General features: G+C 35.8%; 10 protein-coding genes across 10 annotated transcripts; 4 read left to right on the forward strand and 6 right to left on the reverse strand.

The window, feature by feature from the left end:
* The first annotated feature begins 2,704 nt into the window (after positions 1-2,704).
* PHYBLDRAFT_176865 (hypothetical protein) lies at positions 2,705-3,571 on the forward strand. The gene is made up of 4 exons (XM_018437823.1): positions 2,705-2,723; positions 2,900-3,067; positions 3,161-3,408; positions 3,484-3,571. Exons 2-4 carry the CDS (start codon positions 2,901-2,903, stop codon positions 3,498-3,500), a joined length of 432 nt encoding a protein of 143 aa, XP_018296725.1. The 5' UTR covers positions 2,705-2,723; position 2,900; the 3' UTR covers positions 3,501-3,571.
* Positions 3,572-5,122: 1,551 nt separating this feature from the next.
* PHYBLDRAFT_122071 (hypothetical protein) lies at positions 5,123-5,974 on the reverse strand. Its single transcript, XM_018428847.1, has 4 exons — positions 5,929-5,974; positions 5,454-5,793; positions 5,301-5,370; positions 5,123-5,232 (listed from the first exon to the last, which is right to left on the reverse strand). Exons 1-4 carry the CDS (start codon positions 5,948-5,950, stop codon positions 5,218-5,220), a joined length of 447 nt encoding a protein of 148 aa, XP_018296726.1. The 5' UTR covers positions 5,951-5,974; the 3' UTR covers positions 5,123-5,217.
* A 1,995-nt stretch (positions 5,975-7,969) lies between these two features.
* PHYBLDRAFT_62558 (hypothetical protein) lies at positions 7,970-8,746 on the reverse strand (the record flags this gene model as incomplete). The annotated part of the gene is made up of 3 exons (XM_018440984.1): positions 7,970-8,261; positions 8,431-8,520; positions 8,703-8,746. 3 exons carry the CDS (start codon positions 8,744-8,746, stop codon positions 7,970-7,972), a joined length of 426 nt encoding a protein of 141 aa, XP_018296727.1.
* A 2,178-nt stretch (positions 8,747-10,924) lies between these two features.
* Positions 10,925-13,178, forward strand: PHYBLDRAFT_77060 (hypothetical protein; the record flags this gene model as incomplete). The annotated part of the gene is made up of 2 exons (XM_018443218.1): positions 10,925-11,111; positions 11,227-13,178. The coding sequence occupies 2 exons, from the start codon at positions 10,925-10,927 to the stop codon at positions 13,068-13,070; spliced, it is 2,031 nt and encodes a 676-aa protein (XP_018296728.1). The 3' UTR covers positions 13,071-13,178.
* A 2,247-nt stretch (positions 13,179-15,425) lies between these two features.
* On the reverse strand, positions 15,426-16,839 carry PHYBLDRAFT_163782 (hypothetical protein; the record flags this gene model as incomplete). Its single annotated transcript, XM_018434870.1, has 5 exons — positions 15,426-15,653; positions 15,918-16,033; positions 16,100-16,331; positions 16,400-16,494; positions 16,566-16,839. The coding sequence occupies 5 exons, from the start codon at positions 16,837-16,839 to the stop codon at positions 15,426-15,428; spliced, it is 945 nt and encodes a 314-aa protein (XP_018296729.1).
* Positions 16,840-16,921: 82 nt separating this feature from the next.
* Positions 16,922-17,621, reverse strand: PHYBLDRAFT_62555 (hypothetical protein; the record flags this gene model as incomplete). The annotated part of the gene is made up of 3 exons (XM_018440983.1): positions 16,922-17,166; positions 17,397-17,526; positions 17,574-17,621. 3 exons carry the CDS (start codon positions 17,619-17,621, stop codon positions 16,922-16,924), a joined length of 423 nt encoding a protein of 140 aa, XP_018296730.1.
* Positions 17,622-17,840: 219 nt separating this feature from the next.
* On the forward strand, positions 17,841-18,972 carry PHYBLDRAFT_140748 (hypothetical protein; the record flags this gene model as incomplete). The annotated part of the gene is made up of 6 exons (XM_018430453.1): positions 17,841-17,917; positions 17,984-18,120; positions 18,183-18,255; positions 18,327-18,485; positions 18,534-18,676; positions 18,830-18,972. The coding sequence occupies 6 exons, from the start codon at positions 17,841-17,843 to the stop codon at positions 18,970-18,972; spliced, it is 732 nt and encodes a 243-aa protein (XP_018296731.1).
* A 1,416-nt stretch (positions 18,973-20,388) lies between these two features.
* PHYBLDRAFT_140749 (hypothetical protein) lies at positions 20,389-21,483 on the forward strand (the record flags this gene model as incomplete). Its single annotated transcript, XM_018430454.1, has 1 exon — positions 20,389-21,483. One exon carries the CDS (start codon positions 20,389-20,391, stop codon positions 21,481-21,483), a length of 1,095 nt encoding a protein of 364 aa, XP_018296732.1.
* A 100-nt stretch (positions 21,484-21,583) lies between these two features.
* On the reverse strand, positions 21,584-23,917 carry PHYBLDRAFT_130834 (hypothetical protein; the record flags this gene model as incomplete). The annotated part of the gene is made up of 7 exons (XM_018429388.1): positions 21,584-22,120; positions 22,211-22,763; positions 22,864-22,936; positions 22,995-23,075; positions 23,132-23,165; positions 23,249-23,395; positions 23,609-23,917. 7 exons carry the CDS (start codon positions 23,915-23,917, stop codon positions 21,827-21,829), a joined length of 1,491 nt encoding a protein of 496 aa, XP_018296733.1. The 3' UTR covers positions 21,584-21,826.
* Positions 23,918-24,654: 737 nt separating this feature from the next.
* On the reverse strand, positions 24,655-27,391 carry PHYBLDRAFT_163786 (hypothetical protein; the record flags this gene model as incomplete). The annotated part of the gene is made up of 5 exons (XM_018434871.1): positions 24,655-24,996; positions 25,080-25,115; positions 25,230-25,369; positions 25,473-26,834; positions 26,956-27,391. The coding sequence occupies 5 exons, from the start codon at positions 27,389-27,391 to the stop codon at positions 24,655-24,657; spliced, it is 2,316 nt and encodes a 771-aa protein (XP_018296734.1).
* Positions 27,392-27,788: the final 397 nt, after the last annotated feature.

Consider the following 27,788-nt stretch of genomic DNA (forward strand, 5'->3'; position numbering starts at 1 on the left):
AGTAGGGCTTATATAAATATACGTGAATTCGAGTAGATTCAGGCACCACTTAAAAATAAAAAATAAAAAATAAAAAAGATAAAGAAAGGGGTACGAAATTTGCTATAATTTTCATGGTAGACTTTTGAGTACCGCTACAACCACACAGTATTAATTTATCCTTATACATTTCTTTATCTATTTTTATTTCCAATACACTTCAAATACATACATACATACATACATACATACATACATACATACATAATAGATACTAAGATAGGGCGGCTTATCTCAAACTGGTAAAGATATATATATATATATATATATATAGTTCTGCGTATTTATCAATCTACAATTAAAACCTATGAGAAAATAATCCTCATCAGAAAACAACTGTGGTTCATGTAATAAAGATGATCCCATATCGTGCAATCATACAAAGGGATATTCAGCCTATTCTAAGTTGTCTTAAACATTTGATCTCTGGCCTGCAAATAACGTACAGACCAATTGTCTTCTTGACAGAAAATTCCAGACAAAGATGGCTGTAATAAACCAAGAATTGTGTCAATTGAACAAATGACTATTTAAAAAGCATTGATCTATCCAATAAATTCAAATTCATAGTTACCAAATAGTAATAAATGAGTCACCAGAATAGTATTTCAATTGGAAATATATATATATATATAAAACACCGCCCTTGAGACGACGTGGGAAAGGGACGCGGGATAATCTGAGGCTGTTACGTGCCAGAAGATTTTTTTTTTTTTTTTGGTTTTATTTATCAATGGTACTATAAACCAGGGTAAATGTGCAAATGATCTGACTCTGATATTTCTGTGGCTCAAAAAATATGATATATGCACCACAATTGAGTAGATTTTTTTTAGTAATTAGTATACGGCTGTGCATTTTCTAATGAACCAGGAAGATTAGTATATCAAAGCTCGTTACACAAAGCCACTGTAAAAAGTCGATCAAGTATACCTTGTGGGCTATAAAGTTACTATTTTTACTATTATAGTTATTATGTAAATAATATAAATCACTAAAGCTAACAATAAGACTAATTGTTATTAATAAAAACAGCAAGTCCTTTGATTCACGCAATTTATAAAAGCAATTTATATAAAGATATGCATTAACTGCTTGTCAGCAAACTTTTATATATGTGTTCACTTTGTAGAATTCAAATAAGCATAATACCTTTTCTTTAATTAGCATTTTTTATTGGGATTTAATAATAAATGATATTTGTCTGTAATATACATAATACTGTAGACTTTTACATTTTGTAACAAGTAGCTATTATCATTCATTTAACTAAAGTTGGTTCGTTGACGGTTAATAATATACAGATAGCACGAGAGCAAATACGATGATTTAACATTTATCTAGTTATCATAGTTAAAAGTAAATATACCAATAAATAAATAAAATAAGGTAATTGAGGTATATTCAAGTACTCAAGTATATCTATACTTAAATAATTAATATCAGTTCGAAATAACTAGAGAGATATAATTTAAAAGCTTGCTATAAGTGCTCTGTGCTGTGAATGTCTCGTTAGTTTGGATTGTGCGACAAAAGATAGGAATTGATGTAACTCGAATAAATAATTTGACTTGCTGACAGGTATTCAAACAGTCGATTGAAAAACTGCAAGTTCTTGTTTCTGAAGATGATGATGCTTTGTAAATCAAAACGTAAAATAAAATAGCACACATGTTTATACACAATATTAAGTATATAAGGCCAATGTAACTTACTTTGTGCGTAAGCAAACATATACTTATAATTTAAGTGTTTCAAGAAGAAACACTATCAATAATAGCGTCTGATTGTACTAATTAACAATTCGCATCTTACTGACATAAGTTTATTGATAATATTCTTTCTGGAAAGGATAGCTTGGATAATAGTTGCGAGGATAAGACAGTTTAATTATTGATTTGTACAATTTTGACAAAATCATGTATGGAAGTGCTGTAAAAAATTATATTACGCTTGTACAGTTGATATAAATTGATGGATATTATCACTCGATAGAAAAAATAATACTACAAACACCATATAATCAAATGCTTTATATCATATGTATATGGTATATTGGCATAAAATGTTAATTGTATCTGTATTAATGCAATTGGCTTTCAAACGGCTTGATAGCCATCAGTATATTAAAAGTTGACAGTCCTAATGTTGCAAAGTAATATTCTAATAAAATACTTGGCTTTGGATTGAATTTGATAAAAGTAAAAACAGATGGTACCCATTAATTTGTTCGAAATTCAAAGGGTATGCTTATAAACTATACATATCTTGGGTATGTAAAAGAAAGAAAGAAAGAAAAATAAAATCAGAAGCAAAAACAGTAGAAAGCGTTGGATCATGAGTTCAAGTTAGTATAATAGTAACGAAAGTAATTTTCTGTTGATATATTAATGTATATTGGATCATTACTCTTTAGTTCCTGTAGAAATTCTTTATAGCTTAATGTCAAGAGCGCTATCTTAAGCGAATCGATCATTAAAGAAATTCCCCTGAGCAAAGAACATCTCTTTCAAAAGGCAATTACCCGGTCTTTAAATATTCCGGTGGCTATAATGTTCGGCACGGATATACACGTGACCGTTAATTGCAGCCGGCGAGGATTGTCCCCGCAGAAACCATTCAAGAGAGACAGTAAGGGCCACCCTCATAATCCTTCTCTTTTGTGAAATATCAACTATCGCAATGTATGTAACAGCCTCATCAAACAATACAATGAGATGCAGACGATCAACAATGATGAATGTCTGAGGATGGATGGATTTATTCTTCAATCATCAAAAAGAAGAATCAACCTTCCGCCCTAGCTACCCCCAAGCCATCAAACCACTGACTTTTTTTTATGTATTCATACTTACATTAGCATGTCTGCCGAAGAAATCGTCATTGACACCCAGGAAGTCGAAGTTGTTGCCGAGGTCTCCAAGGGCCAGATGTCCGTTGAGGAAGCCCTCCAGGAGGTCCTCCGTCGTGCCCTTGTCCACGATGGTCTTGCCCGTGGTTTGAAGGAAGCCGTCAAGGCTCTCGACAGGTAAAAAGAAAACAACAATGTACCTGTGGTGTACACTTTTGTGCCTTTAATGCCTTTATTGATTACATGGTTCTAATACTTTATATAAAATAGACGTCAGGCCCATTTGGCTGTCCTCTGCGAGTCCTGCACCGAGTCTGAGTACATCAAGCTCGTTGAGGCTCTCTGCGCTGAGCACAACATCAACCTCATTAAGGTCTCCGATGCTAAGAAGCTCGGTGAGTGGGCCGGTCTCTGCAAGATCGATCGCGAGGGTAACGCCCGCAAGGTTGTCGGCTGCTCCTGCGTCGCTGTCACTGACTTTGGAGAGGAGTCTGAGGCCATGAACGTCCTCTTGGATTGTAAGTATTTTATTTTAAAAAGGCTACTTTGCAATAGAGGTTGAATATATTTACTAAACCCGTGTTTCCTTCTAGACTTCAAGACCCGTTAAATTTAATATATTGGTTTCTTGTTTTAATACAAAATAAAATCCTGACGTATACTCTTTCCCAAAAAAATCTTTACAAAATGGTCAACCTTTTTAATTTGTTGAAGTGGTGTATATGCAGAGCTTTAAATTTTGTTTGCACAATACTCAATTTAGCTATAGTTCAATTCATATACTTACGGGAAAAGTTTTAAAGGAAGGCTTAGCTAATTCTACTTGTACAAACAACAGAGCTTCTTTAGATTTTGTTTTTTCTTTACTTTTCACATTCATAGTCATTCTCAAATCGTAGCAATTGAGTTTTTTTTTTCTTGTAACAGTCGTCAGTCTCTTGACATGAATTGCTGTAATGAGTTTGCGAATTACATTGTTAATGAGAAAGTGTACATTTTAATTTCGCTAACAACTAAGAAAATTAATAAAGCTTGAAAAACATATCGCGCAAATTAATTGCATAGAAACAAAGAAAATAAATTTCCTTTTTCTTGATGTGTCTTGCAAATATTTGTATAGCAAGTAAAGATACATCAACAATACTTTTCTTTAAAAACAATGGTCAAGGAATATTGTCTTTGAATACGTACTCCTACAAAGTCTCATCTTTTTCATTATCTGTAGAAGTGCAATTTATGTTGTTTGTTCCTGAGCCAGTATGTTTTCAAACAATGAAGTTTTAAAGGAATCAAGAACTATTTTATCTAAGAAATCAAAAATCAAATATACTTTATATTTCGTTAAAAATACAAAACATTAATAGGAAACAACTTTACACCTACACAATTTTTAATGAAGTGTTGGGTAATTCTGGCATTCCGTTAATATAGATCATGCTTATAATATTGATTTTTGTGCTGAACAATAAATCAGAGTGTTTTTTAGCTGAGATACATTTGAATTAATTTTTTTTGAAGAAAAAAATCCAGTTTGATATATGCGATTGTATCTTGGTTAGAATGTGTTATTTGAACTATTAGTTACAGCTTCTTTCATACGAATATAAATAATGGCTGGTTCATCGATATGTGTAGCAACAAACTCACTGTTTAGCGGACTTTATGTAGCACGCGAATTAATGGTATAAAAATCAAAACATTAAAGAATGTACATTTTCTCATTCAATCCAATTCGCAAACTCATTACAGCAATGCATGTCAACAGACTGACTCTATCCTTATAAATAAAACTCAATTACTATGATTCGAGAATGACTATGAATGTGTGAAGTAAAGAAAAAAACAAAATCTAAAGAACCACTATTTTTTATAGAGATAAAATGAGCTAAGCCTTCCTTTAAAGCTTTTCCTATAAATACAACATCTAAACTATCACTGAATAGAGTTTTATGTGACCAAGAGTTCAAGCTTTGTTGATACCCGACTTTAAAAATAATAAGACTGAATATTTTGTAGTGTTCTGTCGTCGGGAAAGTCCATTAAATGCTATATGTAATTATACAGACATACCCACCATTTACCTATTCCATTTCTTGGGAGTGGGTTTGATTCTACGCACTATTTTTGCTTCCAAGTGTAAATAAGTAAATGCTTGTTTTGAGACAATTACTCCTAAAATTACAGCCTTCGATACTTTGTAGCTATTCACTTCACTAATAGTTGCATTCAAATGTGTATTTTCATATGTATTGAGATCCGCTTTTATTATTTTGTGGTTCCAGAAAGGAAAAATTCATAAAAGAAAATTGATCAAACAAGCGGTTCCTTTAGATGAAGCCGATCTATAATAACAAAATATAATGAGTTAAATGTGTAAAAAAAACTCTCGCTATCAATTTTTTGTTCTTACCTTGTTGGCAACATCAAGAGCATCGACATCAGCGGTCAAACGGACGAAAGCCTTCTTGTAGCCATCAGGTCTAAAAAAAAACTAATTAGTCTCTTTGTCTTTTTTCCACAAAAAGAGAAATAATAAAGCTCTCCCATTTATAAAATATTTTACCTGATGAGGGTGTTGATCTTGGCAGCCTCGACATCATAGAGTCTCTTAACGGCATCCTTGATCTGAGCCTTGTTGGCCTTGACATCGACGATGAAGGTCAAGGTGTTGTGCTCCTCAATCTTCTTCATGGCAGTCTCAGTGTTCAAGGGCTGACGAATGACGCGGTACTGGTCCATGCGGGGAGCATGGGGGATAGACTTGCGGGCAAACTTGGGCTTGCGTGCCAACTTCAAGGTCTTGGGGATGTGGAAGTGGGTGGAGGTACGGACCTTGCGGGAGGTCTGACCACTGACGCCCTTAAGGGCAGCCTTCTTGGCAGCGAGAGCCTTGTTCTTGGGAGCTTTGGTAGAACAGAAAATTTAATTAGCATACAATTAAATTCGATGGTTATATCCATCCACATCCCCTTGTAGTCCATCAATGTATCATCTTCACTTCCCACGCATCCATATGCATCTATCTTTAATATACTCACCAGAGTTGCTCTTGGGTGCCATCGTTACGGATTAGAGAAAAAAGAGGCTGGACTGTTGGGCCACGGTGCCCATCGGCCTGTAAGCTCAGTTAGTTTGCCCTGACTTGCGCTTACCCGGGGTCACATGCACCGTCGATCGGGGTTCAATAAAACTGCAGAATGTTTAGGTTTGGCTTTAATTTTGAATTTCGCACTGTTAATTCCTTCTGTATGCTATTTGTTCTATTCAATTAAAATCCACCTAGTTTGTTGATAAGTTTCTTTATTTTTGTATTTAGCTTTGCTTTGGGACTGCAATCAATTAAAAAGTTTCAACACACTATCAATAAAATTTATTCATTGAGATCATCTCACATGTAGTAAGTGTATTGACTAAATGTGGATTTGGTGAATGTTACTCATTCTGTTGAGCATAGAATGTATTCTTCAATTCACATTAATAAAAAACTGCTACTACCATTAACACAATAGACGTTTTACGGCAAATTTTTTGATGAGCTACTTAAAAAAGAGTTTTGGGAAAATCAAATTTACTACATCTAAAAAATAAATAAATAAATAATGTACATTGATATTGATTGCAAGGATGCCTATTATGACCTTAAAGTCCCTTCAATAACAACTCTCGTATATATTTTGTTTGGGCTCTATAGACTCCTTGCAACCCTCATTTATTCTAAAAAAAATAGTCGATTTAAAGAATCTAAGATTATCTATAAAGCTCTAATATCACTTTATCCATTTAGCTTGTTTGCCGAACTTGAATACTTTCTGAAAATATATAAGTTGTGTTGAAGGGCTTACACTAGTTGATTTTTTTAGAGCCTGGAGAATCTCCACCAGGACTGAATTATTTATATCGCTAAAGTACTGGATCGAATTGTATTCATAGCTTATAAGTATTTGCTCGTATATTTATAACAGATAGTAGCTTATTTCCGTGAAAAAGTATAATGAAAATTTATATGATTTCATTACAGAGGCTTTCGAATATCCAAGTTATAAAGCTATCACTGGGTAATGACTAAACAATGTTTCCTAAAGATTTTTGTCCAACAAAAGAAGTTAAGCTAAGCTATATCTCCTTTTCCTGGATCTTTATTTATTCGACCCCAAGAATTCGTCTAGTAACAGTTTTAGTAGTCATTAAATACCTGCACTCAATTATTTTCAAGGTCTCTCAAAGTTCTCAAGATTGTAATGTATATCTCTCTGTGTGCTACAGTTGATTTATTATCATCTACACAGCTTGTGTTTTATTTAAAAAAAAAGAGAGAACTTTATGATGAACTTGCTTTTAATATTAAAGCACTGTAAGTCACTCTCGTATTTGAATTTTGAACTCAACTGTAGTCCCCTTTAAAAATAGCTGTACAAAATAAGTGTTTCATGAATTTCAAGAAATTAATCTATGTAATTTTACTCTGTGCGGCTGTGTGATAAAGTATATATTTTGGGAGTTCTCGAGACTAGACACTATGTTTTTTAGTATAAGGACTGCTACTAGTCATGCTCCTTGTTCGCCGTTATTTGTGCCGATTGACTTGTTTATCCATGAATTTAGTCAATTTGTCAATCCAATACACAATTTTCTTTATAAAAAATTAACCACAGGACTTTCTGACCACGATTTCCACCCTTTCCCTCCTATTACACAAACCTATGAGTATTCTTAAACCCCAGAACATTGGTTACACCAGTTTATTTTCAGAAAAAAAAACTCTCACCTCAATTGGTATCCAGTAACACACGATGGTACTATTCTCACATTTTACCAAGTGATCAGAGTTCTAGACAATTAGACTATGTAAAACAACTTGGAATACGAAAGCCTTTTCTTTACCCTAGGCTGTTCTCAAGCGTGCTCTGTGTATTACATGAAAATTCTAAGTTCGGTTTAATGGACAAATGTAGCAACATTCGCTATTAATATGGTAATGCTAATAAAAGTATCAATTAGGTGACTATCTGTTTCAATGAACTTCAACGAGTTTTATTTGAAATATATACATTAGCACCATTAAAGCCCGAGTAGAAAATATCAATTTCGATCTTTCATTGGATCTGTCAGGCCGACTAGATCAGTAAGCTGAACTGATGATCGGGATCGTTGCTGGATTATATTGAGCATATTCGACTTTTTACAAGACTTCCAAAAAAAATGGCAAACAAGGAGTAAAATATTAAGGTTCTTGAGGTTTCTAAACACAAGAAGCTGCACCAAAGAAGAAGGGAAGTCAAGGTGGCCGATTTCACACATCGTATAAAGCTTGTCATGATCGAGTCTTGTGAGATAAAATTTAACGACAAGCCTTATATTTACAAATTGGGCACTGTCAAATGAATACATATAGATATAAGAAAACAGAATCACCATGGACCTGAGATGATATTACCGACTCGAGAAGATGGCAACCGATGGCTTCCTTGCTAAAACAAGCGATTCTTTGTCAAGTCAATACATAAAGCTGCCTTATTGCAAGTCGGCTCCGCAATCCTCACCTCACCATAAACAAGGATTCCTCCAAATTACAGCTGATCAATGATCGAGGTGACAGTATCTGATCGCAAAAGAATGCTTGAATTAACAGTCTTGTTCAGCCATCTCAATAATATAAACCGCTATGTATCTACAACACATGACAAAAGAGGATCGAACTATGTACTCTATAACTCTGTTTCGCTAATGGTTGGAACATTATGGATATGATTTATAGGTATTTTTTGAATCAAAATAAAAGTGAGAGCGATATTAAATGAGAAGGCACACTTACAATATAGCCAAACCAGTGACAGCTCTCTGCTTTTCATATGACATTGATGATGCTAAGCATAATATTTTGTCGTGGTCGATAATGCTGGTATTAGCCCAGAGTCTAAGTTCATAACGTTTTCAGCGAGAACCATATATTACGCTGAAGAGAACTTTATATTAAGTGATCCAACATTCACTAAAACGTCACTGTGTGTTTTTCTCAGCAGAGGATCAGTAAAAACTGAACGCATCAATCGACTATGTTTTAGTGGTGTCAATAAGAGAATGCTGTTCGAGGACAATAATTCTTGGATTGCGTTTCTATTTGCTAATCTTAGGGGGACGACATTTTTATTCTACAGGACCACACATTGCGACCTTTTTGTTGGCATGAAATAACTCTGGTCCCTAATAATCAATTCTTATTATACTATTAATACACGCCAGGATGAAACATATTCCTATCAAGGTTTTCTTTTGTGCTTTGAAAAAATAAAAATAAAATGGTAGGTAGGGATTACTTACCTGTTGGTACTTTTAAACTCTGGTAATATGTGTATGTATATATAAAATAGGCGAAATAAAGAGAAAGTCATGATACGCATAAGAGGGGCAATAAATAGTAAGATATCCTACAAGTGTGTCACACTTTAATAACAACAGCTCATTATAATATTTTGCATAACTGGCTATTAATATAGTGTATTTGTAATGAATTATTATCATTTCTTTATTGTCAAGTCAAAATTTAGGATGCAAACGTCTATTAATTGAATTCACAGGATTTGCTTTTCGTATGAAACAGTATTCTATTATTAAGTTGCCCAAATACAGACTGTGGCTCTTAAAATAACGAGAGTTAGGTTACTGGGGAGATATTGATAAACACAGACTATGGAGACAAAGTAGTAAGCTAATGCGTACAATGAATATATTGTATTTTTTTCAGAAAACGCCATTTTGCCATGAAGAATCATAAAAAGAAACCGGACCCCGGATAGGTAGTCGCAATGAATTAGTTCAGTTAGATAGAAACATTGTACCCCACCAAGAAACATCGTCCCCGTAAGATTGCTAGTCTTTTATTGATATCAATTAAGCATTTATACTAATGTTGAGAGATAGAGAGTTGTGGTATACGTAAGCCTATGAACAGCACGGCAGCACAACAACAGAGACAGAAGGAAAACGCAGAGTTGATCCATGTGTTGAGAGATGCAAACAATAGAAGAAGACCGCTATATTGGAAATCAGAGATACGATTCAAATAAACCATTAGATACTTTTTTGGATCTTATAATAATGAATGTATATATATGTGCAAATTGTGTCCAAATAATTATGAGCGTTTTTCAAGGTAAAAATGGTGCAGTCCTTTATAAGTCCACAGCCAAGAAAAATAAAAAAGGCTGCTAGCTTGTCTCATTAAGCTCGTTAAAGAAGGTGGATCAATATAACTTATCTTGCAAAACGTTTTCTTCAAGGTACTGAATAATATATTCAAGTAAATCTACCCTTTTCTAATTTATACTTGCACAGTTTTTAACAGATAGGCTATGATTTGTGACTGTATTTCCCTGTAGCGTGTTTAATGATACTGCAAATGTATATATTCGGAGTTGAATAAATTGCTATGTAAAGTAATTTTTCTTTCAATTCCCTCGATGCAATTCCCTCGATGATTCCCCCGTACACTGGCTAATAGAGTGAGTAAGGAAAATACATCTTCCTTCCCGAAGTATATCTTGTATGTTTTGCTAAGCAAAAAGAAATACTTTTTTTCTCTCAAAGATATCTGCTTAATTTAAATTCCCGCTAGAAATAGATTCAGTCTCACAAAAGTCTGAGGGACTATACACTGTAATATTCCCAAAGACTGCGTATTAATAAAATATGCTTCTATTTGTAACATTCATTTAGAAGGTCACACATTTTAGCTTTAATGCCTGATGCCCCGTTGGATAAATTATATATAAAAACAACTGCTTATTCAGCAATACCCATCAGTCATGGCTGGTGCTAAATGATTTGACATGAGCCCATCTAGCTCAGTATGATGGGATCATTGATAGATTAATATTTATTAAAACAGGTGTTAAATCAAAACGAACGAAATGAATATAAAAATAAAAAAGGTGAATATTTATAAAAGTTATATATGCGGAGGTGAAAACATCCCACGGGCAGGGTTACACGCTGATGTATATCCTATCAAGGGCTAGATCTGGCCATTCCATAACAATGGGTAAGGTATGGACGATAAACCAATGGCATGGGGCAGCAAGATCTAAATATGCACTCAAAATCACACAAATGGTAATGTCAGATAAAGGATACACTACAAAGCTAAATCTGGAAACAGCCAGAAGCTCAAGGACAAAAACGACAACTCTAAATTACAGTAATTCTAACGTTGTACACTATTTAAGTATATATCACTGATAAGCATTGTGTTGAATAGAATTGCTCGCTGTATATTCTTCTTCTTCTTCTTCCTTCTTTTAATACTTATTCTCTTTATTTTACTTTTTTAATTATGAAAGCGTCCGATTTACCCTTCGAGATTCTTTCTTGTATCGCATCATATCTAACAAACGATCATAAACTACATGCCTCCCTTGTTTGTCGAGCATGGCATGCACCATTTACAGAAAGCGTGTGGAAGAAATTAGACATCGTTACAGAGAGAAGCATGGAGGGTTTATGCAGCATACTCTCCTCCTCATTAACCAACTACAGGAAATGTGGGTATCTTGTTAAGGATCTGGTCTTTCGTTCGAATGTCCGGGTTAGCAATGATCAGTTTCGTCTGATACGAAACCATTTCCAGTCACTATATTACTTGTGGATTTATAGTGGAAATATTTCTCCGTATTTCTTTCAGAACACGAGCTGGTGGATACTTCCGTCCCTAACAAAGTTACATTTCTCGATCAATGAAGATAATCTCGGAAAGCAAGAAGTTATGGACGTCATCTTATCCTCGCCCACTCTTAAGCATCTCGAAATTCATCAGTATCCATGGGTTTCTAAGATAACCTTCACAGTTTCGGATCTTGAGACAATACACGAGCGTTTACCAATACTGGAGTTCCTATCCTTGGGGGTCAATCTTGGGCATGTGTCAGATAGTGATATCGCACTTGTCCTACAAACTACACCAGCAATCAGACTGACATCATTGGAGTTCCAAAGCATACAAGGCGACAAACTATGGCTATACTATTGGGGATTGAAGTATCCAAATCTAACTAATTTAAGTTGGCCCGGAGATGATAGTATGAAAGCCAACCAAGCTCATCACGATATACCCTTGAATGACATCCTAGAATCGAAGAATTCATTTCGGCGGTTAAAGAAAGCTACTATTGGAACTATCAAGTACAATATTTCAATATACCAAGCTTTTTTTGAACTTTTATCTAGGCTAAAAGTCTCTCTTCAGCACCTTAAATACACTATATACATTGATGAAAATACCCCGGCTTTCGCAACCGCCCTGATCAAAGATACCATGCGTCTATCCTGCAAAACACTCAAAACACTTGATGTAGAAATATTCAATTCCCTTCCCGATCCCCTTGTTATTCCCACAGTAGTTGGCTACTGTTCCTTTTTGGTTGATATTAGTCTAAGCGCATATCACATGGACTTTGCCCTGGATGTTTTGTTAAACAAATGTACAGCCCTGAAGAGCTTACGACTGATTGCCGGCACAGTGTTCGTACGCCCGGATGCGTTTGGCATTACAACACAGCATAGCTTGGAAACCTTTGAGTTATGCAATACCAAAGTAGATATTCACTTGTTTGACTATCTCTCTAGCCGATGCAGACGTATTACACGACTCAACCTTTTCAATCTGCGTGTGACAGGTGTTTTGTGTTTAGAGGCCGGAAGTATTTCGATCAATATGCCCTATAACCACTTTGAAACCCTCGAAATGTTTCGTGTCGCCTTCTATTCACCAAGTGATGGTATTACTTGTAATGAAAACACTAGAATGAGTCTCCTGGCTCTCACGCAGCTGAATCCTACCATTTCACAACCCGGATCACCCACAGGGTATATACAGTCGATTGATCCAGTCCCTAGTACAAGACCTGCTACACGATGGTACCACCGATATGGTCCCCTGTGCCACAACGTCATGGCGACCGAGTTACGAGAACTAAGAGAGGATGATATCGAGTACGCAATGGACTATTTCAAATCGTTTGAATATGAGCCCGTGACTGACGAGCAAAATGAAGAGCTAGAGGCTACGCGAGGGTCAGTGGAGTATTCAAACACCACCAATTGGGTGGACGACCTTCCTCTAGGCTATGTAGATATACGTTGTGCATCTATTCGCAACTTTGTTTTTGATAACCCAAAGTTCTATTGAACTCTTGTAATAATATAGAAGTATGTGTATATACATATAAATAATTAGCTAATTAGTATTTAACAGCACCTACATAATAAATTCATTAAAATCTTTGTTTATATTCATACCAATCAGTCCGAAATCTTTAAATTTTATTAATTATTGTTTTTGTTTTCCTTTGATAAATACAAGAATATAAAAGCTATAAGTTATACGCCAAAAACAAAATCCTTGGTTGTACAGTTTTCTGTACACCAGAACATATCTCGATCTTTATATAACGTGTCATGGTGTAAGTACAATCGGTGTTTTTTTTTGTTTTGGATAGAGGCAAAAGGATACAGACTCACAGGATTCCCTGATTCTAAATTAGTTATTTTTATTTTTCTTGTGATTTGTACCATTGTTTAAGACAATAGACAATAAAGACCGGACCTTAATACACAGAAATGCTTTTTTAGGTTTTGATAAAAGTAATTTATTGAGTTATATCAATATTCAATATAATAATATTAGCCGTCTTTTGTTTCCTTGGTCTATTTGAGTTGTTTAATCTTAGTAGTTTTTATAGTTACCGCTCAATGACCTCCAATTTCATAATCTGATTTTTACTTTAAATAGGTAAAAGTCTGTGAACTATATGCATACGACGTCTGACGAGATTATTTGTTTAACAAACAGTCCAAGGTTTTACTCTTCTGTAAAATCTAATATCTGATAAGTGTATGCACAGCCTCACATATCTTTATTTATTTATTTATTTAGTAAATGTATTGTAATTTATAAAAGTTAGGTTTCCTTAGGGAATTATTAATCAAATGATAACCCACAATATAATTATCTTTATTTTTAACGATCATAAAATACTATAAGATGACACAGGTTTAACATATTCCCACCACATACATATACGTATATATACTTAAAAGGTTTCCACAGTTATTATATTAGCTTTAGCGGTAAAAAGGTAAAGTTATGTGAATTTATTACTGGTATTACCATCATAATTGGTTGGTATATATTTCAATGACGCCAAGCCATATCATACATTATCAGATAACAAAGAATGCTGAGCCCCAACTAAATTCAAGCAATAGGCATGTCAAACCATTCACGTTTATTTAGAGCTCAGCAATATAGGTACAACAATTGAGCAGGTTTGGAGCCATGTATACTAGCCACATAAGCAATCCTACGCTTAATATACCATTACATTTCTTAATTACTTGGACCCAAGTCTCAAGTGTATATTCTAGACTGCCTTATTCTTGTACGGTAATATATATTTTTTATTTAGATCCAAGATCTCGGTGAAACGTCTAATAAATAGAGTTTGGTGAAGATCCGCCAGTAATTTGAACACATTATCAAACTAACCCTATTTTGCTCATTGTATAAACCATAATTTCTGCAGTACATTGTTATCCAGTTGGAATGAATGGTTATGGGGATACAGTTAATTGGTTACACCTTGGAGTACATAAGTTTATCCATATTTTATTCGGATAAGAAGAAACACTTTTTTTCACTTTTGCTTGTTTGTAAAAGAGAATCTCGTTACAAGGTTCAATGTAGGGGTGGTTATAATACAGTGCTATTTTTTTTGAGCTCTTTAGCCCGTTACATGCAAAGTATCACTATTTTCTGATATAGTTACATTAATAAATAATAAAGCTACCAAATATCAACTATCCTATCCCAAGTGTGTTTCTTTTTGAGCCATAATATTTTTTTTTAAAAAAAATATTGTTTATTACTTTGAGGCAACATAATAAAAATTAAGATTTCTCTTCTCTCTTCATTATTATAATATCGAGCTTTAATGGTACCAATAGCTGCAGTAATCGAACGTTCAAATATCCATGTAACACGGTGGAAAACCGAAACAATGGAAAGCTCACTTTAAATCCAGTATATGATATGAAAAGCTGTAAATGATTAAAGTATATTGTATAGAATTTTTACTTATATATTTCTAGTATATCTTTCCGAGACCTATTTACAGTACATATTCCTGCGACAAAATCCACGTATTTCTTGCTGTCTAAATTGCTAACCGTACTCTTTTAAAGAGCAGGACAAAACTATATTTCTGGTTTACATCAATCCCAGATTTTTTTTATATAAGTAAAAATGTATTAATACTTAAATTGACCTTGAATTGGTTGGTAGTCTAGTAAAGACAAAGATAAGCAACTCTCTAATCAACCATTTTGAATGGACATTACTTAAAGCAAGCTTTTTTTTTCTCTCAGTAGATAACAAATTTCCAAAATGGTTAATAATAGTAATAAAGTAATAAATAGCTACAGATACCAAGCTCAGAAAGTATCCCATTAAATTGAATTGATTAAAAGACTGAAGAACATAAACTTAAAGAAAAATATTATAGTAGATCGTGTCGTTAAAAGGTCTAATCCATTGCTCCCAAAAACAAGTAAGGATAATTGAAAGTTGGATAAATTTCCCAAAGTTTGAGAAAATCCTGGTTCTGAAAAAATGAAATTTTAGGCCTGTCTCAGATCCTGGCTGACAAATATAGAAACTTATAAATGTCTCCATTTTTCTGGTGAGATTAGATTTAACGACATTATCTGATATCTTTAGATAAATACAGATACACAAAGCATGTCACAATAGTCATCAAACTTCACGCTACAGATAGGTTTCTGTAACAAGTTTTAGTATAGATATGTTATTGTTCTAATAATCCATAAATATACAGCTCTGGTGTAGGAGGAACAACACCATATTTTCTGCTTGTCTGGCTTCCTCTATTATAACAGACATGGAGGTTCTTAAAGAACGTTCCGACAATATAATATATCCCCCCCCCCCCCCATAAGATTGACTATCTGTTTGAACCTGTGAGTACTTTAAGAAACCCCACAAATTTCCAACATGAGCAAACTCATGCTCTACAGAAATCCGTACATCAGACATACTTTTGTTGATGGCGATTTCTTGCTCATCAGCCGTTTCTAAAAACAGAAAATATACACACCATAAGACTTTGCTGTCGGGACGGATAATTGTACAATACTTACGTCTTTTGTAAGGGATCATCATATGGTCTGATTCGGTATATGCCGAATCACCATACAAGTAATAGCATGGGCCATTTATACTTGAAAAGTCAAATGCTTCGCCCATCATGCCATCCAATTGACCTTCATGGTACAGGCGCACATCATGGTTTCTACCACTGTCTGGCCCCATGATGGATGAAGTAATACCATCAGGTGTTACCACTGCTTGGTACTTCAAACCATGTCCTCTCTACACAAAGTATAGGGATTGAGTAAATAAGCCATACGTCAGATCTGTACGCGCAATCTTTCACTTACGGAATGGCCATTATATACCCCATCTTGGTCAACAATAGACCTAGCCATCTTGTTGAATGTTCCATCAATGAACCCAACACAGTTCATTGCTGGTGCTTTTTATCCGAATAATATATAGAGTGTAAGTACTATTAAATTGATATTGCATTTTGCAAGTTTGATTTACATCTTTCTCTGATGGCTCGGCTGAAGCGAATCAGGTTCGATTCACGGAATTGACAGTAGTCGAACCTCAAAGCTGAGTAGAACTTAAAGTAAATCTTCTCTATCATTTCGTGGAATATGTCACTGAGAGTAGACTTTGCCTTTCCAAAGAGCAGAGACAAATCTGCTGATCGAGCAGGGAAAACCATTCCGCGAAGCAAAATCATCAGAGCCTGTATTATTGGCAGAGAAAATTCACTCGGAGTGCCTTCTCTAAAGTATACGATGTCTCCCATTTTAAGGAGTGGCCAAGAAGCGTATCTGGTTTTATAGGTATATCATATCAATACCTTTTCTTTCTTGAAAGCAGTTATTAAATTATACCTCAGATGGTGTAAATCTAAATAGAAGTTTAGAGTCTTCGTCAGAAAAGGTGCTCGGGTCTAAGCAACCTTGATAATGCAAAGAGACAGCTACACGCTTCTCTTCTTGCTCATAGTCTTGGGCATATTGAGCAAGTGCTTGTTGGATTTCTTCGGCTGTGGGCTCTCGATCTTCGTAATCGTCTGGATGTTCCTCTTGTTCTTCAGCAATACGCCGAGAACAGTAATTGATATAGCGATCTGTGAGTTCGATAATAGGATCAAGACGAGACATTTTAAAATTTTGTTAAAGAAAAAAAAAGGGAAAAGTGCTGGCCTTTCAAGCAACAGCAATATTTTTATGTTACTGAAAATTAAGTCACAGTCGATAATGACAGCTTGTATGTTTTTAGTTAAAATGAATGTCCTACGATTTAATGTAACAAAAATAACTCAACTATGGCATTGTAACTCTACAAATCTGAATCTACAAACGTCTCTAAAATATAATAAAAAGTCCCCAGTCTTTTTGCCTCGATGCCACCTATTCAATTTCACCCAGAAACGACAAAGTGTTGCATACTTTAATCCCTCACCATCCACAAACAGTAAAAGGATTCCCTATCACATACATGGTAGCCAACAATCAAATAGTCATTCAGATAAACCATTGGCTTTTTCAACTTTGCAGCAGTAGTAGTTTTATCCCAATACATATCACAATTGATTGCAGCATTCCAGAGGTCAATGTAATCAAAGAATCATTGCCTCAAACAGCAAATAATTATTGTGATTTTCACGTTCTTCGTGCTTGGCAACACAGTCTTGACAGAAATGTTAAGTCGAACACATCAATTACTTCAGAGCAATTCTAGATCGATAATACTACAGTGAATACTTATTTGAGACAAGTCCTTATTGATTCCAACAAAGAAATGTTCCCGAAAGCCATTGCTGATTTCAAACGGTTAATTCAAAATCAACCTCAATTTCAAAGATGCCTTGAGAGAAAGTTGACCAAAAATGAAGAATTGTTGAGAAGACGAAGACGCTCTTAAGTTAACCAACAACATCAAAGATACGTAGCCAATAACTATGTTGAATCACGACACAGTCAGCTCGAGACTATCTACTTCAATCGTGCACGCATCAAAAAATTGGATTGTCTCATACTCACTTTTACAAATGATGTCGAGCGTGTCCACTTCAATAATAGTAAAATGGGGACCACTAAAGATGAGCTGTCAAGAAATCTTTTACTGCTTCAAAAATACAAGATGTCATGCTCATTTTCATGATTTTCAACCTTCTGGGTGAGACTGGCAGTATAACTAATGATTATAATAGTGAGTAGCAAATACAGTCTTTTATAACAAAAGATAAGTGGTATATTGTCAATGGATCAAATAATTTAATACGAGGCTGCACCTGCCCGAGCTTCTTGGCTCGCCAAATCCCGTCCAGGCATTTGTATTTGCTGAAGCGGTTACTGTGGAGCAGGATTCAGTTTCATTGAACAATAAGAGATTTCAGGAGCAGAGTTGGACAGGCAAGGTAGTGTTAATGCAAATGAAAACCAAGTAAATGAATGGCACGTTGTTGAGCATATATATATATATATTTGACAGCATTGCCACTCGCTCTGTAACGATGTATCACGGGTTTGAAGATCTTCGAACTTTGAGGACAATTCCTGGTTTAGACCAAACAAAAGCTGATACGATAGATAGAGCGCTTGCAGATGTTATGATATTTATGGTTGAATACAGAAGTGAAAATCCTTCATAGTTTAGAAACTTGAATACTCAAAGATAATAATAAAAATAATAAAGAAAGATATATCTTTAAAAAAGTTAATTTGCTTGTCAATGTTGAAACATTTATTCCAATCAATTCTACCATACTAATTTTTGAACTCATTAAGGGAACCCCAATTTAGGTTTTATCGGTTCGATAGATGGCACAATATCACTGTGTGGTGACTTGGACGACAAAGACGAATCTAATGATGCCTTTCTTGTTGGAGTTGATGAAGGTAACGCTTATTTTACGATCGGATACACCTGAGCTGTTAACTGTGCTGGTATCGGCCACTGTACATGGGGTATTGCGCACTCACTGGAGCCTCGTTATTGAAGAGTATCCCTTCTTGACCAATATGGTAGCCGCAAAAGTCTCTAGAGTAGTGCTATAGAGTCTTTGCAAGGAGAACATCAGACATCGCTCAACCTTATTAACTTTATTTTGTGACCATCTGTTTGCCTGCTTATCCCTTTTCACGTATTTCCATCTCTGATATGATAAGCTCTAAAATAAGTGCGATATGTTGAGACTGGAAGTTGCCTTAGGTAGGAAGACATCACAAGGGTAGTTCAGAAGAACTGTTTTATTCTAATGAAGCAAGTTGTATTTATACTATGTTAAAGGGAATTTGCTAGAAGTTCTCAGATACTATAAACTTCCGGAAAAGTGTAGTGTTTTAGAGAGGGATTGGATTGGCTAGATTAGGATCCAGATTATGGTAACATGTTTACGACACTATCTAAAACCAGTTTGTTTGGTCAATGAAATCCAGCCTTCTTAGCCTTGGTTTAAATACCCTTTTGATATGAGCATTGTTGGACAAGATGAACCAAGAACATCCTTTTACTCATCATGTAACATATTTGAAATGACTTCAAAAAAAATCAAGTGTAATTTAGCTACCGCCCCAGTATACAATAAAAAGCTTATCTTTGTCTCTTTCTAATTTTTTACGTATTTAATGGGTACTCTACTTCTAAATAATGCATCTACAGGGTTTTAAGCAATTGAACTTTTAGCTGACTATTTTATGCCCCTGGGACATAGTATTGAGTTTCCTTCATCCTTTGACGAAAACCAAAAGAAAATTAAGAGTAGTGTGACAGTATGGATACACCAAGTAGGAGCTAATTCTAATTATTATTATTTTTAAAGTTTAACAGGTATTTGGTTTTGCAGCGGTGTATTATGAATTACTTGACGCCGGCGTGTCATATAGAAGCAGTTGTATTTGAGGTGTGACATGCCCTCTCAGTAAGAAAATATTAAATATATATTTATATCTTTAAAAAGGCGTTTGATAAGAAAGACTGAAGTCTGGCTGGTTCAAATGCAAGTAAATTGATCATAAAACCTAGTTTTCTAAGTCACAAAATTATTGTAAAGAAAAGTAGAAGAAATGCACATTTTATAAGTATAAGGCTACTTACCAAAACTTCTCGAGGAATTGGTTTTTAGAATATTCCATATCACTTTCCCTTTCTCTTCTTCTTTTTAATAAGTACGTTCCGTCTCTCAATTAGTAAAGATACACAAAGGCAATACAAGCATTCTCAGAAGAATACAGGATAACTCAGCTTCATCTATTTGGAAGCCAACAACTGGTCAACTACAAAAAAAAAAGAGAGCGTGAAATATCAGATTTCAAGACTTCTTTCTTCTTTATCATATTACTCAACCATGAGTAAATTTTTGATAGCCTTAATCTTGGGCCCACCGCTTGCCTTCTTTACAACCAAGTACATTTGGGACACTCTTGCAGAATGGATGGTCGATCTCATTCAAATGTGCATTGATGCGGTCTATCACGATGCCGACAATGGCATTCGTGGTGTTTACACTGGATTTAAGCATCTCGACATGCTCGCCACTCTCTATGTCAGTCTTTTCAAGTTCTCATTCCGTATCCCAATTGGCCGTGCTGTTGATCAAGTCATGTTGAGCTTCTGTGGTGTTATTCTCGCTATAATGAATGTCGAAGGCTCCCGTCGCAACATTGCATCTACCCCTTTGTCATGGACTGTTGTGTGGGCAATGATCGGTAACATGTGTGGTGTCTCTGCCATTTTCCCCGTCTACGTACCTCTGTATCTCTACTACTCTCCAGCCCCAACTGGCAAAAATGTCAGTGGTTATATCGTGTCTCCCAACCGTGCCAATGCTATCCTGATCACCGTGTTGATTGGATATTTCGCTCCTACTGCTTATATGATTGCTGGTGTCACACCCGAAACTCACCTTGAGGAGACATTCATTGCACTCTGGCAGATTGGTCCTCTCTGGACAATACCAATGTGCCACGCATTCGAGTACCTTTTCGACATCATTAGTCCTATCACGTCAAATGAGAAGGACAAGGATTTAGCCGAACGCATGGCAATTGTAGATAGCAAGAACGCAGTTGAGCGTCTTTACCTCTTCCTCGGTGTCCTTTGTATCCTTGTTTACTATGGTACTTATATTCATTTGTCTTGGTCTGGTATTAAGGTTTGGGATGCTCTTGTGGAACTTGTCGCTGCTCCTGTCACCCTTCCCACTGGTTTGACTTACTTCCAAGTTGGTGGTTTCTTGGCTTCTTACACATTCTTCATGGACCTCTTCTCGACTTTGCTGGGATGTGTTCTCTGGGGTGTGTTGGATGATGGTTATACGGGAGCTGCAATTTTGCTGCTGACAAGTCCTATTGTTGGTCCTAGTGCTGCAACATGTATCTATGCTGCATATAGAGAAAATCGCCTTCTCGACACCAGAAAGCTGGTGAAGAAGACCGATTAGTTTGTTGATGGTCAAAATATTTTGCAACACTTGTCGCGTCAAATTCTTTATACTCATATATTACTTTAAATGAATCTTATATTCGATAAAAGCAGAGCTTGTCAATAAATTCATTTTTACTCAATAAATAATAATAATAATAATAATAATACATTCATATATACATTATATAACATATTTCTATATAATAGTTAGCCAATTGGTACAGATGTTGGTTTTTAATAAAAAAAAATATGTTTAAAAAGATTAATATTAAAGAAGAAGATAATAATAATAATAATATAGATAAATAAATAAGTAATATACGAGTCAATCGTGCCATTCAATAATCATAATATTGGATTTACAAGAGATATTTAAAGTCTCTGCCACCACTGCCAACCTTTCCACCTGCATCGATCACCTTGTTCAAGCTAGTGAATTTCAACTTTAGGATAAGGGCACAAACGGCAGCTACCAACATGGCACCTCCGTTAATCATATTAGATCCAACGTATCGAGGAGCATCTGCGGGCCATCCCGAATAGAGAGCAAATGTACAAACAAGAGCACCAAAGTTTGCAATAGAAGAAACAATTCCGGTAGCAGTAGCAACAGCCGTTGCTCCTTCTTTCGAATTGGCTGTCCATGCCATGCTCTAGATAAATAAGGTAAGAAATACTTGTATTGCTATTGTTGTTGTTTTGTATATATATATATATATTAAAAATAAATTCGTGCTGCTTACCAATGGTACGGTTGGGTAAGTACCGCCGGCTACAATCATCAAACCGAAATAGCGTAAACCTACTGGGCCACCAAAACTGAGGATTGTGAATCCAACAAAGGAAGCAAGAGAAGTCCCGATAATAAACCATCCACGATCTTCGTAACGGTCACTTAGGCGAGTGATAATATAAACCATAATACCGCCGAATACATAAGGTGGAATGCTCATCAAACTGACTTGAATTGATGTGTAAGTTCCAATCTCCTGTACAATTCTTGGCAGAAAGTATCCAAGGGATGTGGCAGCCATGACAGGTGTAAAGTATAATACACAGAAAAGCCACACTTTGTAATCCGTCAGTTGCACAAATATTTGATGAAGATCTCCTTTTGCGGGAAGACGTGTTTCGGTCTCTTGAGGAAGTCCCTGGGGGACCATTCCTAATCTACGACGTATGAGAGCACGCTCTTCTTCATCCAAGAACTTTGTCGAGGCCTCTGGTTTGGATGGCAGATACCATATTGTGGCCACACCAAATATCACAGACAAGATACCAGATATTACAAACAACCTAAATTCAGCAATACACCCACCCAGTTGTTAAGTCAAATGAAGATATCCAGTCAAAAGAAGAAAAGAGAAGGCGATTGTATATGGAAGAATATAGTTACCATTGCCAACCGTAAAGACCACCCTTGGTGTCAATCAATTGAATGGCAGCCGAGATTAATCCACCAAATGCACCTACAGGAATATGAATAAGAATTGAGGTAGATTATTAATAATTCAGAAGGCCTCTAACCTGATGCTGGTCCTGCCAGATATGTAACGCCAATACGAGAAGATATTTCGTTGGGACGATACCAGAGGGTTGTATAGTATGCTACAATACAAAGGTGAGTTAGGGTTGGTATTTAAGGCGAGTATCTTTTGACTTACTGATCCCTGGCCAGAAACCAGCTTCAAAGACACCCTACCAAAGCAAATAATATTTACAAATAAAAATAGATAAAATAAAATAATGGTAAAATATTAACTTTTTTATTATTATTTTACCAGCAAGAATCGCAGGAGGTAGAAATGCCATGGCTTTGTAATAGCTGCCAAACATCCGGTTACAATACTCCATGTAATCATAATACGTGCAATCCAAAAGGCTGGATTCACGTGTGTCATAATAAGGTTGGAAGGTACTTCAAAGATCTAACGTGTGTATAAATTTATAAGATAGATAATCCCCCACAAAACAACAGTAACATTACCAATCCCTCCACAGCATCCCCCCTCACACACACACACACACACACACACACACACCCATCCACCCACCCCTCATTTATTTTATTTTACATATATTTAATTTTTATTTCGAGTTTTTATTTATTTATTTAGTTATTTATTTTTACCAAGACTTACAATATAAGCTACGTAAAAGAGACCCAGACCAATATTGTTCTGGCTGGAATCTAGACCGACTGTCTGAGCCATTGTATGGCCTGCTTGTTTGTTCATTGTCATGGCATAACCAACATTTGCACGGTCTTCAACACTGAGAAAATAAAGGATAAAGATCCAAGGAACAATACGCCAATCAAGTTTTCTTAAAAGCTTTTTTTCTCGGGGAGAAATGGCCTGACTGCGACTTCCTTGATCTTCTGATCTAGATGAAGTTCTACTCAAGACCTCTTGAAAAGAACTTATTATGGAATTAGCTTTACTACTCATGGTGAATTTGTTATGGAATCAAAGTAACTATATAATTCCAACTACTCTCTCTCTCTCTTTATCTGTCTATATTCTTTCTTTCTTTTACAGTAAGGTTCTGTTAAATAAAAGATAAATAAATAAAGGAAGGAAGGATCGAGTTTGGTGGTTTTCTAATGTCAAGAAGATCCAACGAGATGGGTAAACAAAGCAAACCCAGTCCGATTTTTCAAGGGATTTGGTACGAATCACAAATGTTACAAAAAAAATGGTAAATACACACAGAAAGTAAATGTGTACAAATTCCAATATCTGCTATATAATAATATAACCTTTTCTTTTTTGATAATAACAGCTTGATGGGCAATGTATATAAAATTGAACTTTTATGATGATTATAATTAATAATTGTTTAATTAATTATTTATTTATATTATATATATATATATATATATATATATATAAATGTGTGTGATTTGGGGGTATTGAGTTTCTAGACTTTATGTATATTGTATGCTGTATATTGTATATGAATAAAATTATATGCGTTTGTATGGAATTAGAGAGAAAGGCAAAAAGAAAGAAAGAAAGAAAGAAAGGTCAATTGGGAGTTTATGAAAAGAAACGAAAACAGAAAAGCAAAATATAAAAAAAAATAAAAGAAAAAAGAATATAACAAAACAGCAGTTGGAAAGAAGACTCTTTCAAACCTAGCTTACAGTTTAGAATAGAGCAAGGGCGCTTTTTTGGGTGTTCAGTTAAAGTGTCCTTTCAAAATGTTTAGGGAGTGCAATATCTTGGAATCGACGAGATAGACGACAGCGTAAACTCTTTTCGTTCGAGCGGTTCCTCGGAATAGGATCAGATACAGCAGTCAGTTCGTTTAGCTCTCTGTTAAGATAGCTCGAATCTGTGGTATCTGTTGTATCTCTGGTCGAGTTGTAGTCTATCGATTTGCGGATATCCTCAACCTCGATGCATTGAGATAATGTATATATACGTCTCTGCTTCTCTCGGTGACTCTTGGCATTGTAGTCAGAAGAGTTGTTGGATGCCTTTGAAGTAGGGGGCAGTAGATAAGAAGGGGTACACGACGGGATCTATGGTACTTGTGTCAGAAATACGGGTGCTTTATAATTCGTGCTTGATATTTGATGGCGTTCAAGCAAGTCTTTAAACCTACATTTTTACGGGTCTTGTTTAACAAGTAATAAAGAGACTAAAGAGATAAATTAAATGCAAACCAAGCCAGGTTTGGTATTTATTTTAGCATTCTTGGTCAGCGTATGCATGTATGTATATATGCAAACAGTAAGCCAGAAAGATTATTCACCTTTATCCAGACCGCATGAGTCTCATGACTTAAGCACTGAATCTTGAGATTACGTGTCAAGGTGTTGATGGTTAGACTTGGTGGCTCTTTTGTTTGTGCTTCAACAGGATTAGAATCCACCTTGAAAGACTCAACAAGTGCTGTAGATAGGTGTATATTAGAAAGTCAATAATAACCATAATACATAAAAAAAATAAAATAAAAAATAACATTAAGAAATAAGCAATAGAAGAAAATCATTACCACTCTTGGCATCAGATGGACCTCCTCGAGTGCCTGGTTCTTGGGTTGACCAATAGAGCGTCATACTATAGGGGTGGATCCAAAAGAAACGACGATGCTTCTTTTCAGAGATTCCCTGCCCTACACGCTTACGAGTGTATTTAAGCATCCAATCACCAATCATTGTCCGCGCAACAGTTGGAATACTCTGTGTGGATACAGCCTCTTGTTCTTCTGACCCTATGTGTGGCGTATGCTTTTGAGACCGATTCTTGGAGACCGAGTGTCTGTGTTGTTTGGATGACTGGTCCGATTCGTACATAAAAGTTCCAGGATCCACCATGACTGAGCCACATCCCTCTTTTACAGACTGTTCGTTCTCAAACCAGGGTCGAGGATACACCACCTGGGATGGAGGATGGGATATTGCCGGTAGTTCGCAGTGGGTCCAGGATTTGACATCTTCTTTATCTTTCGTGTCCAAAAAATCAATACGTTCTATGGTTGCGCTGCCACGGTATGTTTCTTCTTCTCCTTCTTCGTCTTCTACTGGTTGGTAGATATGCTCAGTTTCAGAAACAGTAGGGCATCTAGGTTTTCTAGACATCGCATCTGCTAAAAAGAGTTCATCACCCAGGGATCGAGAGCGGATAAGAAGTGGCGGAATAGACGAGTCTAGGTTATTATCGTCATTGTAATACGAAATGTTGTATGTGTCATTCAGAGGTTCCTCGACAGTGCTGTCTGCAGACGAATCAGTCCAGCTTTCTAATCTAGTTGTTCTAGGTAGCTTGCAAAAGTTCTCAATCGTCTCTTGAGATTCCCGCAAGAGCGCATCGATCTCTGATCTCTCAAGCCTTTCCTTCTCTAATTTTTGATGAAGGGCTTGAACGACAGAATGGGAGTGAGCTAGCGAAACCCTCAGAGTTTCGACCTCGAGCAATGAATTTGTTCTCTTCTTGTTCTGCCGTTTGTTTGTCGTAGTTGACACCAAGGTTTCTTTCTCCGGTGTGTGTGATAAGGTGCTGGAGGTTTCTGGTGAGATGGATTGTGGTACTGTGGGGCTGGGTTTGGTAGGTATAGATGCTTTATACTGCTCTAGTTCTCGGGCAAGGTTGTCTCTCTCTTGTCGGACACCTTCTAGTGTTTGGCGCAAAGAGGCTAGTTCATGCTCATAGTTGTGCTGTGTCTTTTCGATGGATTTTGACCAGCTCTCGTGAGAAGCTTTGAGGAGTTCTAATTCTTGGCTTATAAGACCCTCTTGTCGTTTGACACGAGCTTGATCTAGTCGCGATCGTATCAGACTTTGGGACAATTCTTGTATCTGTTGTGTTAATTCTTGCTTTGCTAATTCAAGATCCCAAATCTCCTCTTTTAATCGTTCTAATATATACAAATATAGTTATATGTAATAAGTAAAAGCACCCTTTTCTTTAAAGAAGAAGAAAAAATCAAATATGCTTCTTCTTTTCTTTTTTTTTTTAAAAAAAAAGATGACTACAACCTTCAGCTATACACTTTTGACGAAGTTGTCGAGATAAAAGGTCAATTTTTTGTTGGCCATTTGTCTTGTCCGTCTCGAGGAGAGCAGAATTTTCCTGAGATTCTTTCAAAAGACGCTGAATTTTATGAACCTCGGTCAGAAACTCCTTTCCCATGGTCTTGCCAAGCATTATTTCAGCCGGATTGCGATCTACTTCTGGTCCTTCTGATGTAGACCTCTGCAATCTTTTTCTCATGCTAAGCGCGAGTTTGGAAGACGGACTGGGTAAATGAGCTGGTGCAGTACGCCCAAAAGAGGCGGAAGAAGAAGTGGAAGACGAGCGTGAGGGAGCAATATTTACGCTGTTGATAAATAATAGTGAATTTCTTTTGGAACGTGATCGAGAAAACGAGGGGGTAGAGGATGTATTTTCTGGAGAAATTATTGTAGAGCTCATGTAAGGCTAGATAAGAAGCTCATTATTAGTTTCTTGATAGCGTATATATATATATATCTATAAATAAAGTCGAGGCATCCAAGTTACCGTGGCAGTGCCTTCATATAACGTAGCTCTCGTTAACGATTGACGGCATGTCTGAGAATGATTAGAAGATATTGAATTCTATAAGATAAAAATTGGGGGTTTTTTTTACGAGTTGTAATACCAAACTGCAATTAGATGATGATATATTTTTTGTCTATTAAAGACGAAAGACTCACTCGACTAGATAACATGGCGTTCTTTTTGGATTAACAGAATCCGTGGCTTTTTAGCACAAAGAAACAAATAGGCAAGGGGTCTGATGTTGTACTAGGTAAAAAAAAAGAAAACAAAAACAAAAACAGAGGAATAC

Source organism: Phycomyces blakesleeanus (genome assembly GCF_001638985.1).
Source record: "Phycomyces blakesleeanus NRRL 1555(-) unplaced genomic scaffold PHYBLscaffold_3, whole genome shotgun sequence".
NCBI classification, from domain to species: Eukaryota; Fungi; Mucoromycota; class Mucoromycetes; order Mucorales; family Phycomycetaceae; genus Phycomyces; species Phycomyces blakesleeanus.